Source organism: Saccostrea cucullata, unplaced genomic scaffold, assembly GCF_032062105.1.
Source record: "Saccostrea cucullata isolate Sc308-1 unplaced genomic scaffold, CSIRO_AGI_Scuc_v1 ctg20993, whole genome shotgun sequence".
NCBI lineage: Eukaryota > Metazoa > Mollusca > Bivalvia > Ostreida > Ostreidae > Saccostrea > Saccostrea cuccullata.
Window position 1 is genome coordinate 3,187 of NW_026923700.1, and position 19,215 is coordinate 22,401.

Sequence of the window (19,215 nt, forward strand, 5' to 3'; positions counted from 1 at the left end):
AAATATTGACAATACAAAAGCAAACTATGAAAATTCATAACCGAAAAAAAAATAATAATAGTAAAAAGAAGACATATTGATTTTTTTACCTCTATCAGATTTAATTTTACATCACCTTGACAAAACTTTATTGGAACAGCATATATTATACATAATAATGTCCATACGAATACCAGGAACCTACAAGTTTATATGGTAAGTTCTTTTCATATCCTACCCATTCATACCAAAACCGCCAATATTGCAATTTTTTGTAAAACGCCGATGGGTTTTATAGGCCAGTTATTAAAATCGTAAAATGACACCAACATCGCACGTAAAGTCAATAAAGGACCTGTCACAAGTCATTTTGAATAAAGTATCGTAGATATAGGACGGGGCCCGACTCGGGTTGTCGCTATCGCCTTAAGCCCCGCCCTGTACCTCCGATACACTAGGAAGCTCGTTGTCTAAATATAACGTAAATTACAGTTAAGCATTAGAAAGATTTTTTATCGTAATTTTATATGCCTTTTTACCTCCTTGTAGGAAATGACGCAATCCACGAACTGACAAAGAAGAAGGACCAGGAACTTCGGGTTGAACTACAAAGTTTCGATCGCGATGAAGCATACGCTCAGTACTCCACATTTTATATTGGAGATAAATACAATAAATACATACTCACTGTGTCGGGGTATTCAGGAACTGCAGGTTAGTCTACTCATAATAAAGTTAACCGGTCAAGGTAGCCTAGTGGTAAAACGTTTGTTTCGTGATTGGGAGCATCGGGTTCAATTCCCGGTGCCGCGTCAAATCTTAGACGAAAATATTGATAGTGAGTGTTCTTTTGCCAAGCGCTCAGCATTAGAAGTGAAAGTCACGGCTTTTTACGAGATGACCTAAAAAAAAGTAGGTCCCCTGCCACGTTAGACGTTGGCACGATAAAGAAACCTCCCTGCTCAACGGCCCTGATTGCCTAGTATAAGTCTTTGAAGCCTTTCACCGGTATACGGTGACGTCTCCATGTGAGTGAAAAAAATTCTTCAGTTTTTTTTACGGTGACATCTCTACATGAACGAAAAATTCTCGAATGGGACTATAAACAATATATACAATAAATCAAATCAATCATAATAATGTTACATACTGTTCTGTAGTCACAAGGGATTAGAATTGAATTCTGTTCTGATTGGAAATTGTGAATATAGTGTCATGAGTGTTCCATATGTCACTATTGGACTGGCACCAAAAAGTATAGTTGACATCACATTTTACTTTTTCATATTATAAAGACAATTTTAATGGATATTATCTTAATATATGTACACTTTATAATGATAAAAAGATATCTTGATATTCCACACTTTAGAATGATAAAAAAATGTTTTAAATGGATTAAATTAAATAGAAACACAATTTATGCATGTAAAACTGCATTGAACCCTTTTCGCGTTTACAAACACGCCTCTTCAAAATCTTTAAGGCCTTACCAATGACATACAGTATTACCCGTGTAGATACTTAATTCATTCATTAATTACTTAGTGTTATAAATCTTAAAACCAAATAATGTTCATGACATTTTTCCGTTAATTTTTTAAACAAAAAGCAAAAGTACCATTTAAAAATAGTGAGGTGTGATGTCCAGTTTTCTCTCATATACATAGAAGAACAAGCCTTTTATATGTACACATTATATATTATATTAATGCTTTGATACAAGTTTTAACTTAAAAATTTAGTATGCATCGTAAAATATATATTACATACAACATGTATTTGTTCGTTATTTTTACATCATTCATTAACAATGTTTTCTTCAATCCTAGACAAAGGTGATTTAGACCGTTCACGGTAGCTCAGTCGGTAGAGCGCTCGCTCAGTGATCGGGAGGTCGTGAGTTCGTATCTCACCCGTGACCGACCCAGTCGATAAAATGGGTAGCAACTGTTTCTTCGCCATGCGCTTGGCACTTTGAAGTGAGAGTTGCGAGTCCTTCGGATGAGATCTTAAATCCGAGGCCCCGTGTCAGCGGCAGGCGTTGGCACTGCTCACTGCTCAATGGCCCTGAGTGCCAAGAAAAGGTCAAAATTTGAAGCCCTTCACCGGCACACGGTGACGTCTCCATATGAGTGAAAAATTTTCGAGAGGGACGTTAAACAATATACAATCAATCAATCAATCTCAATTAGATGAAAAATAAAACACTTACAATGGGAGCCCCGCAAGTATCATACTTATCGTCTCTATCACTACTGGCTTTTAAAACCCCTGTCCGTATGAAAATCCCATGTCTTTCTCTGTATCCTACAGCATTTTCACAGTTATCTACGGTTTATCTACAGTATGCTACGGTATTTATATGAATGAAAAATTCTCGAGAGGGACGTTAAACAACATACAATCAATCAATCAGTCAAAGGTGATTTAGCTGGAGGTAACAATATTATGATTATTGCTTTATCATATTACAAATTATGGTTTTATCTAATTTCTGTTTAAGGTGACAGTATGGATTATCACAATGGATATAAATTCACAACTAAAGATAAGGATAATGACGGTGATGGTGGAAATTGTGCTACACAATATCACGGAGCCTGGTGGTACAACGCTTGTCACTACTCAAATCTAAATGGACTGTATGCCCAGTCTGCAGTGTCTGGTTATCAATACCCGGTATGGAGAAAATGGAGAGAAAAAGAAGCATTAAAACAGACTCAGATGATGATTAGACACAAGAACTAGAGATTATCAGACTTGACATTTTATTACAAATTTGTCATATTTTATTTTTGTTAAAAAAAGCAGTTTAATCCATATTGTTTACTTGTTTCAGTACAGATTTATTTTCAGTATCCTGTAATAGACAGTTACCTTGCATGTATGTGTGTCCTGACTTATTCAATATTGTTGACTTTGAAATTAAATTTTAAACTCTCATGTATTCTTCAGACAAAAATGTTGTTTTTAATAAATTTTGCTTTGTTGAAAGAAACCTCAAGATAAAATAAAGTAATGAATAAAAAAATAGATTTTTGTGAGAAAAATAATACTTAATTTCTAGAAAATATTAATATATTTGATACGATGCAATCATTATTTTAAGTTTAATCTACGGGATACATTGCATTTGAGATAAAGAGTACAGAAAATATAACAAGAGGCCCCCGGGCCGTATAGGTCACTTGAGTATCACGCAACAACTTTCAAACAATTGACTGTGGTTTGTGTTTTAAATCTAAGGCCATGAAATTCACGATTTTGAAAGAGGCATCATTGCTAGTCATAACAAGCTAATTCAGAGATTTTGTGTCCCCCGTTAAAAGAAGACCATGCGCAGTTGGGGTGGGGTGGGGGGGGGGCGGATCCCCCTGACTGAATTTGTACAATTATTAAATAAATGTGTACATGTATATTGAAGCAAATAAATAATGCCAATATGGATATAAAGATTTGATTGCTTATCCTTTATTATGTGTTCTTTTTATATAGAACATTTATCACACCGTAAGGATGATTTTATCAGTTTGTACAAGCCAGACCTCATTTCTTTTTTCATATCTCATGATGCTGAATACTAACATTTAGTGGAAAAAAAAGCATTTCAAAAAAAGGTTCACTCGGGATTCGATCGTGGGACTTCTTGCATGTTAAGCGAGAGACGTATCACTACATCACGAAGCCGCTATTTTCTGTCGGAAATTATATGGAAACATTGGGTCACATACTTGTATATATTTACGTTCGCTGTTGTCAAAATTTTACACAATGCATGGTGTCTAATTTAACCTTTATTAAACAGTTCTAGACTAAAAGATGTAATAAGAACTAGTAGACTTATTGTTCACAGAACAATAAGAGGTCTTTCCACCTTCTTTGAATTTTAAATTTCTTTTATATCTGACTCCTTAAAATTAAATTCCATGAAAAAGAAACCAAAATTGTCTTAAAGCATAGAAAAAATGAAAATTTAAAAAAAAAAGAAATGACCTTGACCTTGAGAAAATATTCAAGGTCAAAGGTCAAGGGTCACAATGCAATTTACTGCATGCTTCTACAACTTATAGTTTTCTAGTTATAAGGTTTAATAGTAAGTACAAAGAAGTTAAAGGGCAATAACTCATATAAAGTTTCATCAGATCCTTTTGCACTTATACAGTGAAGTTAGGCCTAAAGACCCTTAAGACATCAGTGAACGTTTGGTGTGTCTAGGGTCTACAGTTTTGAATGAGTAGTGATAACAAGGTTTTTTGCACAAGGGGCAATAACTTTTAAAAGGGTTAATGTTAGGGGACAAGAATAAAATCTTTTAAACAGTTTTAAGAGTACATATTATTGATGCATAGACATTAAATATATATTGAGAGACAAAAGAGATATAAAAAATGTTAAATATTTCATTTTTTGAATGACCTTGACATTTGACCTTTACATTCATTTTAAGGTCAAAGGTCAATGAATCTTATGCAGTTGGTCCCATGTCTCTACGACTTCTCATTTTGAAAATTTTTCATTATTTGTAAAATTCAAAAATTTCAGGGGCAATAATTCATAGAAGGGGTCTTCGAATCCTTTTGCAATGAATATATCCGAAGGTCCTCTCAAGTAGTTGCAGACATTGGTAAAGCTTTCAAACCTCTGTAGTATATGGTTTCGGAGGAGTAGCGATAACAAGCATTTCTTGCGTAAGGGGCAATAACTTTTGAAAGAGTTAATGTTAGGGGACAAGAATGAAATCTTTCAAATAGTTTTAAGAGGGCATATTAATGTTGCAAAGACTTTAAGTATATGTTGAAAAACAAAAGAGATATAAAAAGACCTTAATTTCTCATTTTTGGAATAACCTTGACCTTTGACTTTTGCATAAATTTTAAGGACAAAGGTCAGTGAATCTTATGCAGTTGGTTCCATGTCTCTACGACTTCTCGTTTTAAAAAATTTTCATTATTTGTAAAATTCAAAAACTTTCAGGGGCAATAACTCATAGTAGGGGTCTATGAATCCTTTCGCAATGAATAGATCCGAAGATCCTTTCAAGTAGTTGCAGACATTAATAAAGGTTTGGAATCTCTGCGGTTTATGGTTTCAGAAGAGTAGCGATAACAAGCATTTCTTGCAAAAGGGGCAATAACTCCTTTAAGAGTCAAAGTTCATATAAGCAGGGTCATCTGCGAAAATCATTTACGAAGTACATTCTTATGGTCTATAAATCTTTTCGATAAATCTTGAAACTCAAAAACACGTTTGGCGGAAAAATAATAACTAGGAGACTTATTGTTCACAGAACAATAAGAGGTCTTTCCACCTTCTTTGAATTGTTCAATTTTGTTTTATATCTGACTCCTTAAAATCAAATTCCATGAATAAGAAACCAAAATTGTCTTAAAGGATAGAAAAAATTAAAAATTAAAAAGAAATATGAAATGACCTTGACCTTTGACCTTGAGAAATTATTCAAGGTCAAAGGTCAATGGTCGCAATGCAATTGACCCCATGCTTCTACGATTTATAATTTTCAAGTTATAAGGTTTTATATTAAGTATAAATAAGTTAAAGGGCAATAACTCGTATTAGGGGTCATCAGATCCCTTTGCATTTATACATGAAGTTAGGCCTAAAAACCCTTAACACATTAGTGAAGGTTTGGTGTCTTTACCGTCTATAGTTTGGGAGGAGTAGCGATAACAAGGTTTTTTGCACAAGGGGCAATAACTTTTAAAAGGTTTAATATTAGGGGACAAGAATGAAATCTTTGAAATAAATTTAAGAGTGCATATCAATGATGCATAGACATTAAGTATATGTTGAAAGACAAAAGAAATATGAAAAGAGCTAAATTTCTCATTTTTTGAATGACCTTGACCTTTGACCTTTACATGAATTTTAAGGTCAAACGTCAATGAATCTTATGCAGTTGGTCCCATGTCTCTACGACTTGTCATTTTGAAAATTTTTAATTATTTGTAATATTCAAAAAGTTTCAGGGGCAATAACTCATTGAAGGGGTCACTGAATACTTTTGCAATGAATAGATTGAAGAGTCCCCATAATTAGGCAAAGCCATTGGTGAAGGTTTCATACCTTTACGGTTTACGGTTTCAGAGGAGTAGCAATAACAAGGGTTTTTAGCACAAGGGGCAACAACTTTTTAAAGGGTCAATCTTAGGGGCCAAGAATTATATCTTCTAAAGAGTTTCAAAAGTACATATTAAAGACATAAGATAGATAGTATATGTTCAAGGACATAAGAGCTATTAAGAGAAATTTATTTCTCATATTTGGAATGACCTTGACCTTTGACCTTGAAATGAATTTGAAGGCAAAAGGTCATTGAATGTTATGCAGTTGGTTTCATGTCTCTACGACTTTTCGTTTTGAAAATTTTTAATTTTTTGAAAAATTTATAAACTTTCAGGGGCAATTACTCATTGAAGGGGTCAAAGAAAAATTTCGCAATGAATAGATTGAAAAGTCTCCTAAATTAGTTCAAGACAATGGTGAAGGTTTTGTATCTCTACGGTTTACGGTTTCTGAGGAGTAGCGATAACAAGCTTATTGGTGAAAGGGCCAATAACTGCGTAAGGGATCGAAGTTAAAACATGGGGGGGAGTTTTTCGGAATAACTTTAAATATCCAGTATCATAAACTAAAAAGTTTTTTGATAAGTCTTACGGTGTCAAAACATAAGGTGAGAAATAAAATAAAAAACAGAAGCATTTCAAGAGGTCTTTCCACAGAAAGGTGGAAAGACCTAATAACTAGGAGACTTATTGTTCACAGAACAATAAGAGGTCTTTCCACCTTTTTTAATTTCTGATAGTTTTATATTTTACTCTCCAATTTAATTTTAAGGGAAATGGCTTTAAAAAAGAAAATGAAAATTAAAAAAAAAAAAAAAATTTGAAATGACCTTGACCTTTGACCTTGATCAGATCTTCAAGGTCAAAGGTCAAGGGTCACATTGCAATTGACCCCATGCCTCTACGACTTTTAGTTCTATAGTTATAAGTTTAAATATTAAGTGCAAAGAAGTTAAAGGGCAATAACTCATATAAACGGTCATTAAATCCTTTAGTACTTATACAATAAAGGTGTGCCTAAAGACCCTTAAGACATTAGTGAAGAGTTCATGACTCTACGGTCTACAGTTTTGAAGTTGTAGCGATAACAATGTTTTCGCATAAGGGGCAATATCTTTTGATAAGGTCAATCTTGGGGAACAAAAATGAAATCTTTGTAATAGTTTTAAGAGTACATATTAATGATGCAGAGACTTTTTGCATATGTTAAAAGACAAAAGAGATATAAAAAGAGATTAATTTCTAATTTTTGGAATGACCTTGACCTTTGATCTTGACAAAATATTCAAGGTCAAAGGTCAAGGGTCACAATGCAATTGACCCCATTCTTCTACCATTTATAGTTTTCAAGATACAAGGTTTGATAGTAAGTATAAAGAAGTTAAAGGGCAATAACTCATATAAGGGGTCATCAGATTCTTTTGCACTTATACAGTGAAGTTAGGTCTAAAGACCCTTAAGATATTAGTGAAGGTTTGGTGTCTCTACGGTCTATGGTTTCGGAGGAGTAGCGATAACAAGGTTTTTTGCACAAGGGGCAATAACTTTTAAAAGGTTTTATCTTAGGGGACAAGAATGAAATCTTTGAAACAGTTTTAAGAGTACATATTAATGATGCATTGACATAAAGTATATGTTGAAAGACAAAAGAGATATAAAAAGAGCTTATTTTCTTATTTTTGGAATGACCTTGACCTTTGACCTTTACATGAATTTTAAGGTCAAAGGTCAATGAATCTTATGCAGTTGGTCCCATGTCTCTACGACTTCTTGTTTTAAATTTTTTAATTATTTGTAAAATTCAAAAAGTTTCAGGGGCAATAATTCATTGACGGGGTCACCAAATACTTTCGCAATGAATAGATTGAAGAGTCCCCATAATTAGTCAAAGACATTCGTAAAGGTTTCATACCTCTGCGGTGTATGGTTTCTGAGGAGTAGCGATAACAAGCATTTCTTGCGAAAGGGGCAATAACTTTGAAAGCGGTCAAGGTTCATTTACGCAGGGTCAACTGCAAACATCTTTTACGGAGTACATTCTTATAGACTATAAATCTTTTCGATAAATCTTGAAACAAAAAATCACACGGCGGAAAAATAATAAAGAAAAGGAAAAGGAAAAAAAGAAACAGAAGAATATCAATAGGTCTTTCCACAGAAAGGTGGAAAGACCTAATAAACAGAACAATTTCAATAGGTCTTTCCACAGAAAGGTGGAAAGACCTAATAAAAAGTCAGCCGACAACCTGTATTATACGTATTAAATCTCCACATGCTCCTGTGCTAAAAATAGAGCAAAGCCACACTTAAAACTAATTAAACAAACGGGGCGTGACACTTCTAGAGGGACACTTAGAGAAGCCTTGGGGTGTTTTAATATAACATTTCATTACAAAAGCTCAAAATCTTCTTGAAATATCGCCCGAAAACGATAGTGTTAAAAACAAACTAAATGTATTCATGTACGACCTTTAACTGTGACCTTTTGACCTCAAGCTCAACAGAGGTATTCCTTAGGCCATTAGGAGTTGCTATGTAAAATTGCATTGCTAAAGCTTAAAGGGTTCTCGAGATATCGCGCGGAAACGAAAGTATATAACAGAGAGAATTTGCGAATTTATGACCTTGACCGTTGACCTCAAAATCAATAGGGTTCTTCTTTAGTCCATAGGGAGTTGCTATACAAAATTTCATTGCAAAAGCTCAAAGGGTTCTCGAGATATCGAGTGGAAACGAAAGCGTTACAGACAGACAGAAAGACAGTCGCACAGCTAGACGGACGGACGGAAGGACTAAAATTACTATCCATCACTTTTCAAGCGAGAGACAACAATAGACTTAGCATGCTTTTTTTTGATTACCCAGAAGGCAGATCAGAGGAACAAAGAAAAAAAAGCATTTTCCTATATAATCAGTAGTGCCCCACCACACACGAACCTCTGACCCTGGTTTCACATATTTTACAATTTTTGAGAAAAAAAAACACCTATGCTTATTATAAATGGTTGAATAATACCATAGAGCAGATTTCAAAAAGATTTCAATGCTTTAATTGATTTTAAGAATATGATCATCAGAGCTCCCCGTCCCCACAGTACCCCTAATCAAGTGGCCATTAAATTCATTATTTTTGAAGTGATACCCTTCCTGATTATAAGTGAGTAGTTAGTACATTAACCTATTACCCAGGAACAGAGGAGATTTTCAAAGAATTTTAAAGGCATTTCACTATGTAATCAATAGAGCCCCACCCTAAAACTAGAATGCTTAGGGCCCTGAAATTCAAAGTTTGGAAGAAACATTTTTTTCTTATAATAACTACATTCATGGTTCATTAGTTTAATACCCAGGACCAGAGGAGAATATTGTAAAGAATTAATGCACTTTCACCACTTAATCAATGGAGCACCACCCTAGCACCAGAACCATTGACCACGGACCATAAAAATCACAATTTTCGAAGATGTACCATTCATCGATCATCATAACTATGTACATATATTTTCCGCTTCCTACCCAGGAGCAGAAAAGATTTTCAAAGATTCACTATATAATCATAACAGTCCCGCCCTATCACCAGAGCAACTGACCTAGGGGCCATGAAATTCACAATTTCAGAAGAGACTTCCTTTTTGGAACGTCTTACGGTTAACCGATTGGCGATTCTATATTTGATTGCCATCCCTAATACATATGTAATTATATAAATTATTGGAAATGTAGTGTTTAACTTCCGTAACTATATTCTTTTATCGTAGACTGACTGTTAAGAGTTTGTGTTTCTTGGGGAAGGGGGAGCAAAGTCATTTTATACCGAAATACTTTAATATTATTAAATTTTAGTGAATTTGAAAAGCTCATTAGTTCTTGATTCAGATTCCCTTGACATATATCCGCTTTTCTGGGTCTGTCTATGGGGATATAATGCCATATCTTGAATAAACTTTAATCTTCATAGATTATGTTTCAGATTCTTAGTTTCAAGTTCTGATGTCTGATGATATATGTAAACCTATAGGGTTTAGCACAGACATATTGTTTGAACATTTTAAACTTAGAAAACATTACTATCATAATCATTTTTAGTTATTAGTAGTGAAAGTAAAATCTTATAAAGGTTTATTAAATCAGAATGTATATTATTAATGACTCAAATTCGGTGAATCTATAATTGGAAAAAGGACTCTAATTTTGTAAACTTTTATTATCTTGTTAAAACAAATTGAATTTTGTTGCTGTTCCAATGCACTATAATTTGGTTAATCAGTAAGTAATAAAATTGATCCGAATAGACCAATCAAGCCCATCGATAGTAAGTAATAAAATTTGAACGAAAATACAAACGTGTAATTTAGTTTTTTGACCAAGAGCGATAAATTTGGGAACTTTGAAGTAAATATATATATACATAAAAGAGCTTAGGACTTCAACTCCTGTTATGTTGATATGGGTACTGACCCCATTAATATTAGTAATGAGTGGTTACCTGCATTTGAGGGTGGCCCTGCATTTGAGGGCCTGTTGGGGTACATAGGTCAACGGACAGACCTACGAACAAAGCGTAGGTGGATAGTGATGGTCGGTTTGCCAAATAAATGCATTTTTATATCTGGGACCATGGATACCCACTCAGCACAAAATACCCTGTTTTGGTCAGAAAAGATAATTCCCGTTTTTATTCCAAGTCTTATTCTGATGTTCGAAGATTCTTAATTAACTATTCGCATCTTATTCTATTGTTTGGAATCATTCTTTTGGACTTTTGCTTATTTATGTATTGGGGGTTCAATCTTCAGCTCATTCTATTTTGGACGGATCCATAAAAAATGTATTGATCTGTTCTGATCATATTTCAGAAACGATTAATTATAAATTTGTACGATCATGGTGAAATTGTCAATTTGAACATATTTAATAAATTTTAAAGTCAGCCAAAGTTTCTTCATTGGCTTACAAAAAACAACGAATATCAGAGCAATGCTTTCAAAGCTTTATAATTCATCTAAACTGAAATTTTATTTATTAATTTTGATAATTTCAAACGCTGTGTATACACTGATATACTAGTATTCAAGGAAAGAAAACAGACAGATCGATTATTAGTAGGCATAGACTTAGTGCTTATGACCTTGCCATAGAAAAAGGGAGACATGTTTTTATACTCACAGAAAAAAGAATTTGTAACACAGGGGAGATTGAAAATGAAATTCTGCCATAAACACTATAATTAGAGATTAAGTTTTGAAAAGAACATGATGAATTTTTGTTTATGCAAAAATATCAAATATGTCTTAAACTCAAAAACTCATTAATTTAAAAAATGTTTTACATCTAAAAATGATTGCTTAACATAATCATAGAACAAATGATGTCATAATTTAATTATGATTATGTATATTCTCACATTTTATAAAAGAATATTGTTTAAATATATGTACAATTGATGTTATTATATGATTGAATAATTTCCTTTTCTCTGATTGGCTGAGATCCTAATATGTGAGAAAAATACTACGTTGTATTGACCTGCACGTGACGTTCCAGGTCAATTCAAGGAAATATTGACCTGTTCCATTTTTTCTGTAACAAAGTCATCTTGTTGAAATTTTATGTTAAATCTTTCAATTAAAGCAAAGAAACAGTCTTGTAGGAGTTTGCTATCATTTAATCATATAATAAAACAGTGCTCAGTGGATATTGTACTCCTCATGTGTCTATATAATTGTATTGACCTAAACAATAAAAATAATTGTATAACATTTATAATATGTTGTTTTTGTGTCAATGAGTATTTGTATTTGTATAAAAAATAGTTTGCAACCGTTATTAGATGGGACAAAAAAAAATTTCTACTAGTCGTCAGCAGAGTAAAGAGTTGATCCCTAAGTAGCAGGTTCGAATCCGAATTGAAATCCCTCACTGCTGAATGGCTGTAAGTGCCGAATATAGGTAAAATTTGTAGCCCTTCATATGAGTAAAAAATTTTCGATAGAGACATTTAACAACAATCAATCTGCACAAACTACAACTACTCGTTTTTTGGAAAGCATTTCTTCAAAGTATGCTTAAAAATCAACATTTCTTTTGTAAACAAAACATAGTGCTACGACAAATTCTTCCTTAAAATCCATTTTATGATACAATGTTCGTATCGAATTGAAAACAGATTTTTCCATTATTTCCTGATCATGACAAGAAGCACACGGCCGATGTGACCGGTCAGCAGAGAATACTCACTCTTCCATAGCCACTGATCCAACCTCTGATGTTTCGAAGGTCCGTGTTTGCTCTGCTCATATTTTGTATCGTTTTATGGACTTTGAGATTGAATACTGTTCGTTATCTCCATATCCTTATTAAAAATGATCATAATAAAAGTCCAGTAATTGATGAAACATGTAACAATCAATACTTTGTGTATTAAAACGTTGTTTTGCAAGCTGTTGCATAAGGTGTTGACCTTTAAAAAAAACAATACACTCTACATTTTTTATGTTTCTGTTCAAATCTCAAAAATACCAATTTTTAGTATACAGTTCTACTGTACTTGCAGAGGTTTTCCATAGTTTTAAGTGCCATGATTTTTTTTACTTTTTCTTGATAAGAGCTTTGTTCTATTTAAAAGCCTGGTTCATAAATTAAAAGCATTCCTTGTTTGTCCGTCTTCTTTCAGTTTACAATGAGTTTAACATGATATCCAGGATGACAATTCTATCTGATAAAGCTGACTAAGATTAGGCTTATTGTCAATGCAATAGAATATTATACTGACAAATATTAGTATAACAAATTATGCGAATTGATTTGAAGTAAATTTAGAAGTGTTTTTTTTATCGCCATTGACTGTATAGCTAATTATGAAATACTTTGTATTTCAATTTACTCCGAATTTGATTGTTGTATAAAATTGTTTGGAAGCTGAAAAGTTACATTAAATAACTTATTGTACGTCAAGACTCAATTCTATATACTATTTATAGTACTTAATATGTAAGTTTATCCAAAGCGAAGGTCATTCTGATTAAGGATTATCGATCAGAGCAATGTGTTATGCTACGCCCACTTATCAATGTTATTATTTACAAGCTACAATTCATTTCGTGAAATTAACATCTATTATGTTTTCTATACACATATCTCTCACTCCCTCGTTCTTTCTCCCTCTAAATTACATTTTTTGCAAAAATAAATAGAAATAGACGTTCTGTTAGCACTAAGCTCACTGAATGATACTCCCGCCTCCCATATGATATAACTGCAAATTCCATGTTTTGCTCTGGTAGATATATAATAAGTGTCAAATCAAAAAGTTAATAGGAGGTTACAATGACATTATGTAATAGAGTTTCTGAGAATGTATCATTAAATTTCATTCAGTGATATAGTAGGAGTTGCGTATAAGAGATGGTTCCCCCAAAGTGTAAAAGACGGACGGACATCCCGATCACTAGTGTAGTATATCCTCCCACTTTTCAAGCGGGGATATAATAAGTTCCTATAAACGACATCATACTACGCGGGGAAGTGTTGTGTCTTTAATGAAATTGAAAGGAAAATAAAATATTTTCTAGAAACTTTCAATTCCTTTAAATTAATATATATATTTATTATTTCTGTCAAAGAATTGAATTTCCTTACACGAAAAGGGTATCTCCTTCCACAATAATGATGATATTGCATTGTTATCTTACTATATAAAAGTAAATTCATTGCTGTACCGTGTACATTACAGTATGAAGTCTGTACTCCAGATAGGCTTGTGTCTTGTCCTTATATCGGTTTACACAAAAGGCGAAGAGGTTCCTTCGTCATTCCAAGGTATATCATTTTCAATTCTACAATGCTTTTTTTTATCAACGACATCTTTATTAATTTATTAAGGTATGTCCGGGATTTTACGCATTTAGTTTTAATTTTACAAGAGAGTACATGTACAATTTAGCGTGTGATAACATCTCTATATCAGAATTCTCTGCTAAGAGGAAAAGTACCACACACTTTAAATCTTAATATATTAATCTTGAGAATTTTTTTTTAAAAACGTGAAATTTCTTTTTTTAAGTCTTAATTTATATCCTTGTTTTTCTTGCTAAATTAAAGTGAATATATTTATAAGATTTATAAAAGGGATTCATGGGTCTAATTAATAATACTTTTTATTAACAGTCAAAATCTCTATATAGCTTATGTTTATATTGCAAAATCCGATTCTTAATAAAAAAATTTCTCGAATATAAACTATTCGTAATTAAATAAGGGGAAAACAATTACAAAAGAACATTGCGACAAAAAAATAAGAGGTAACACCAGAATACTTATATTTCTTTTGTTCTAAATCTTAACATAATTTATATCTGCTTGGTCCATTTGAGTTTTAAAAGTTTTGCAAAAAATGATTCTTAAAATAATATTACCGAAATAGGGTGACAATAATGAAAATCCACTATGCTTAATATCTATGATTAAATATGCTTAAATTGTTAAACATGTGAAAAATTTCAGATTACACAAGATGTAACTTTTGTTCTGGAGGATATCACCAAATATATCTTTTTATGTTTTTCCTCGAAATCTTTAACAACTCTCTAAATAAATAAATATTTATTTACTTTTAAAAAGTTTTTAACTCAAAGCGGTTTTTTTACTACTTATTAAAAAATTCATTGTATAAATACTGAAAAAAAAATAAAAATAAAATAAAGACTGAAGTCAAATTTAAATACAAATATTCCCGATTTATTTTGTTTTTTAACAAATATTACTCGAAATAATTTTTGTACAGATTTATTCATTAATTTTATTTATTGGCATAAATTACAGCAAAACTTTATCAACATCTAAAGAGTTTTCGCTGGTCTTGGAAACTAAGTGGATCCCAGGTTAAGACCGTTCATCCTGTTTCCTTCAAAGTGAATGTCGTCTCCACATATGATGTAACGAAATTATCCAAAGATGTATTTCAAGACGGTACATTTTGTTTTGAAAGTAATAAATAATTAGTTTTTGTTCCATTGGTGCTTTGATACCAAGATCGTCAATGTTGCAGAAAACTATTGTAGGCTATTTATCATGCCTTAAAATTCCTATTGTACAAAATGTTAATTGTAAGTCCATTATTGATACACTGAATTTACAACGAATTTTCCGTTATTTTCCAATCATGACAAGAATCACACGGCCGGTGTGACTGGTCAAAAGGGGATGCTCACTCCTCCATAGGACCTGATCCCATCGCTGATGTTTCGGAGGCCCGTGTTTGCTCTACTCCTATTTCGTATTGTTTATAGACTTTTGATCTTAAATACTATTCGTTATCTCCATGTTTCAATTATATGTAACATATACTATACATGTACTTGATTGCTTTATAACATTCAGTTCATAAGCACAAGGATTGTTCATCCATATTGAAGAAAAATTCCGGTCGGAAAGGAAAGGATGGTGTATATACAATTAATCTAGCTGGAAATCGAAAAAAGAAAGTTTACTGTGACATGACAACAAAAGGAGGGGGCTGGACGGTGAATTAGTTAACTCTAACATATTCGTTTTTCACAAAAGTTCATTTCATTAAATGTAAATATCAGAGAACTATTTTACGTTAGAAGTACTATAAAGCAAATGCCTAATTGAAGAGAATTAAGAGTTTTTGCCCTTGTCAACATTTTTAACGATTGAATAATTGATATAATAAATCTTTTAACTTTTAACAATATTTATCATTACACCTATTGTAAAGCATTCTTCAAAAAGATATTGTTCTATTTGGTATGAATTCAAACTAATTACAGTTTTGCAAAAATCTATAACATCTTTGGAGGGTGGAATTGCCTTAAAACTGTAAAGAAACCTTAATCTATAAATGTATGCATGGGTATTTTAATGAAACCTACTCCATGTCAAAGCAAATAAAAGAGACAACCTTCTTAAATGTTTCAGGCCATACAGAGAAGACAGGACGGGTCTACAGACTTTTACAGGACGTGGTCAGAATATAAACAAGGATTAGGTGATCCCTCTAAAAACTACTGGATTGGTAAGATAAGTTTATGTAACATTTAAATCATAAGGTATCTCTTTATAGGTATAAATAACAACCTGTCATCTTTCAAGTTTAATCCAATATTTTATTTGAAAATGACAAGCAGTAAATTTATAAAAGCTATTAGTACAGAAAATCAGAAGGGATTCAGAAACAAACTTTAAAACTTATTATAATCTGTCTCCATAATATTTGTGAATAAGATGACACTATTATTAGATAGTCAAAAGCAGTTTTAAGCTGCATACAAAATTGATACTTAAAATTTACAGACATGTTGAATTAGAAATCCAGACAATTCAAACAAATGAATGACGTTCCATAATCTGTAGGCGAAATCTAGTGGATTTATACAATATATAGAAAGACAAACAGCAAAAAATGGTTGAATTTACTCCAAAAAAATCCGAGCTGTACAATAATAACATATTAAAGTTCTTAAAAATTTAACCCAATTTTAGTTTAAAATAAGCACTATCTAATATCTAAATATTAATAACACAGATCCCCACTTTTTAATTCAAATTTCAAAATATATAAATAGGATGAATTAACCACTCTGCTTAAATTTAGAAAAATGTCATTTCTCCAAAATGATTTTATTTCTTTCTATTTTTTATTTCTAGTGCAGAAAGGTCAAATGATGAACTATGCAAAGTAATTTTTGTTGTCGCAATTTTCGATGTGACAATTAAAGATGAAGAAAGACTGTGTTTGATCCAATAATTCATTGGGATAAAAAGTATTAAAGACAAAACTTTGAAAACTGATTTATATGTTAGACGTAATCATAGTGCAAAAATATCATATTGGCTAATGAACAATAATTTCGGATTTGTTTTTAAAGGAAATGACGCAATCTATGAGTTGACAAAGAACAAGGACCAGGAACTCCGGGTTGATCTACAAAGATTTAATGGTGACAAAAAATACGCTCAGTACTCCACTTTTAATGTCGGCAATGAAGACAGTAAATACAAACTCACTGTATCGGGGTATTCAGGAACCGCAGGTAGGTGTACTCATAACTTGGATGCAATATATATCGTTCAGTCATTACAAGGGATTGAAATTTCAGTTTCGACGGCACGTAGCAACAGGGGGGGGGGGGGGGGCAGGAGGCCCAATTGACCCCCCCCCCCCCTTCACGAAATAGGATTTTCGATTTGGGAAATTTTTAATTTTTCTTCTTTTTTTTGCTTGTCAACTTTTTTTAGGTAAATAAAAAAATTTCTCAGGTTGCCCCCCCTTTCAAAATCGATGCTACGTGCCTGGTTTCTTATTTCAATCATATAATTTGACTGGATAGAAAAAATTAGCTTATATAAAGTAAAGTTTGTTGCTTACGTCACAATTTGACTTACATCAAGAGAGTTTGCTAAACGTCACATGATGAGTTAATTTTCATATTGTGAGACATTTTTGAATGGATTTTATCTTAATATTTACACTTGAACGAGAGAAAATTATATTATGAGAAATAAATTAAATATCTACGCAAGTTAAAATTGTAAAAAATGGATTGAAACATTTAATCTCCAACTAAAAATATCCAATGACTTCCCAACTTAAGTTATACAGTATAACGTGGGTAAATATTATGTCATTCCTTGAATATTCAGTATTGCAATGCTAATAAACCAAATATGCAAATGGACTTATTTCGGTATGATTACCTTTAAAATCATGAACCATATAAACTTTCTTAAATGGATGTGGTCGTTTTTCAAAATAAGTTATCCTCTCTGTCTGTCTGTCTGTCTGTCTGTCTGTCTGTCTCTCTCTCTCTCTCTCTCTCTTACCATCTCGAATTATATTTGTACATTTGAAAAAAATATTTTTTTTCCTCTCTCTTACTACGATGTATACAATGTATTAATATCAAATTTTAAAAATGTTGTATTAGGAGAGGACTATCTTATTTACTTAACTGTGTCTGATCCTTTTGACTTTGTCAAAAAAATATGTACAATTCAATTCAATCATTAATTTTACAATCATAAAGCAAAATGACAAAACAATATATATATATATATATATATATATATATATATATATATATATATATATATATATATATATATATATATATATATATATATATATATATATATATAAAGCACAATTTACAACAACTCTTAAACTAACATAACTGCCCTAAGTGAAGAAACATTAATATAGAAAGCACAAAGAAATTCACTTTTACATGGATACCCACTTCCGCCCCAGCCCGGGGTTGAACTCTCGACCTTCAGAGATACCTCACTTCTATTCTCAATGACCGTGTAGTGTAGGACAGCGCCGCGAGAATTCCATCGGCATCGAAAGCAAGTTTTTGACTTGCCTAGATAGCCGAGCGGTCTAGCGCGCTGTTCCTGCACTGCTAGGAGACAGATTCTGAAGGTCGAGAGTTCAACCCCGGGCTGGGGCGGAAGTGGGTATCCATGTAAAAGTGAATTTCTTTGTGCTTTCTATATTAATGTTTCTTCACTTAGGGCAGTTATGTTAGTTTAAGAGTTGTTGTAAATTGTGCTTTATAAATAATAATTTCATTACAACATGTATTCGTAACAATCCTCTATTAAAACTAATGTCCAAATAACTGTATCTCACTTCTATTCTCAATGACCGTGTAGTGTAGGACAGCGCCGCGAGAATTCCATCGGCATCGAAAGCAAGTTTTTGACTTGCCTAGATAGCCGAGCGGTCTAGCGCGCTGTTCCTGCACTGCTAGGAGACAGATTCTGAAGGTCGAGAGTTCAACCCCGGGCTGGGGCGGAAGTGGGTATCCATGTAAAAGTGAATTTCTTTGTGCTTTCTATATTAATGTTTCTTCACTTAGGGCAGTTATGTTAGTTTAAGAGTTGTTGTAAATTGTGCTTTATAAATAATAATTTCATTACAACATGTATTCGTAACAATCCTCTATTAAAACTAATGTCCAAATAACTGTATCTCACTTCTATTCTCAATGACCGTGTAGTGTAGGACAGCGCCGCGAGAATTCCATCGCCACTCGGGTGAAGTCCTAGTATACCCGATAGACCGGACGCATTTCACAGCGGTCCGGATTTCTTTCTTTATTAGTGTTCTTAATATTTCCAATTC

General features: G+C 32.6%; 2 protein-coding genes across 2 annotated transcripts; both read left to right on the forward strand.

Annotated features, from left to right (window-relative positions):
• Positions 1–399: 399 nt before the first annotated feature.
• Positions 400–3,313, forward strand: LOC134264677 (fibrinogen C domain-containing protein 1-B-like). The gene is made up of 2 exons (XM_062746938.1): positions 400–693; positions 2,486–3,313. The coding sequence occupies exons 1-2, from the start codon at positions 507–509 to the stop codon at positions 2,728–2,730; spliced, it is 432 nt and encodes a 143-aa protein (XP_062602922.1). The 5' UTR covers positions 400–506; the 3' UTR covers positions 2,731–3,313.
• Positions 3,314–13,798: 10,485 nt separating this feature from the next.
• On the forward strand, positions 13,799–17,119 carry LOC134264676 (angiopoietin-4-like; the record flags this gene model as incomplete). Its single annotated transcript, XM_062746937.1, has 5 exons — positions 13,799–13,883; positions 14,886–15,032; positions 15,444–15,586; positions 16,005–16,101; positions 16,955–17,119. Coding segments are annotated over exons 1-5 (637 nt in total), but the record flags the coding sequence as incomplete, so codon positions are not given.
• Positions 17,120–19,215: the final 2,096 nt, after the last annotated feature.

What these genes read in the sequence shown, in the direction of transcription:
- LOC134264677 (XM_062746938.1), top strand. Translation starts at nt 507, where the DNA reads ATGCCTTTTTACCTCCTTGTAGGAAATGACGCAATCCACGAACTGACA. An exon ending in GGGGTATTCAGGAACTGCAG is followed by an intron (nt 694 to 2,485) that starts GTTAGTCTACTC and finishes TTTCTGTTTAAG; the next exon opens with GTGACAGTATGGATTATCAC.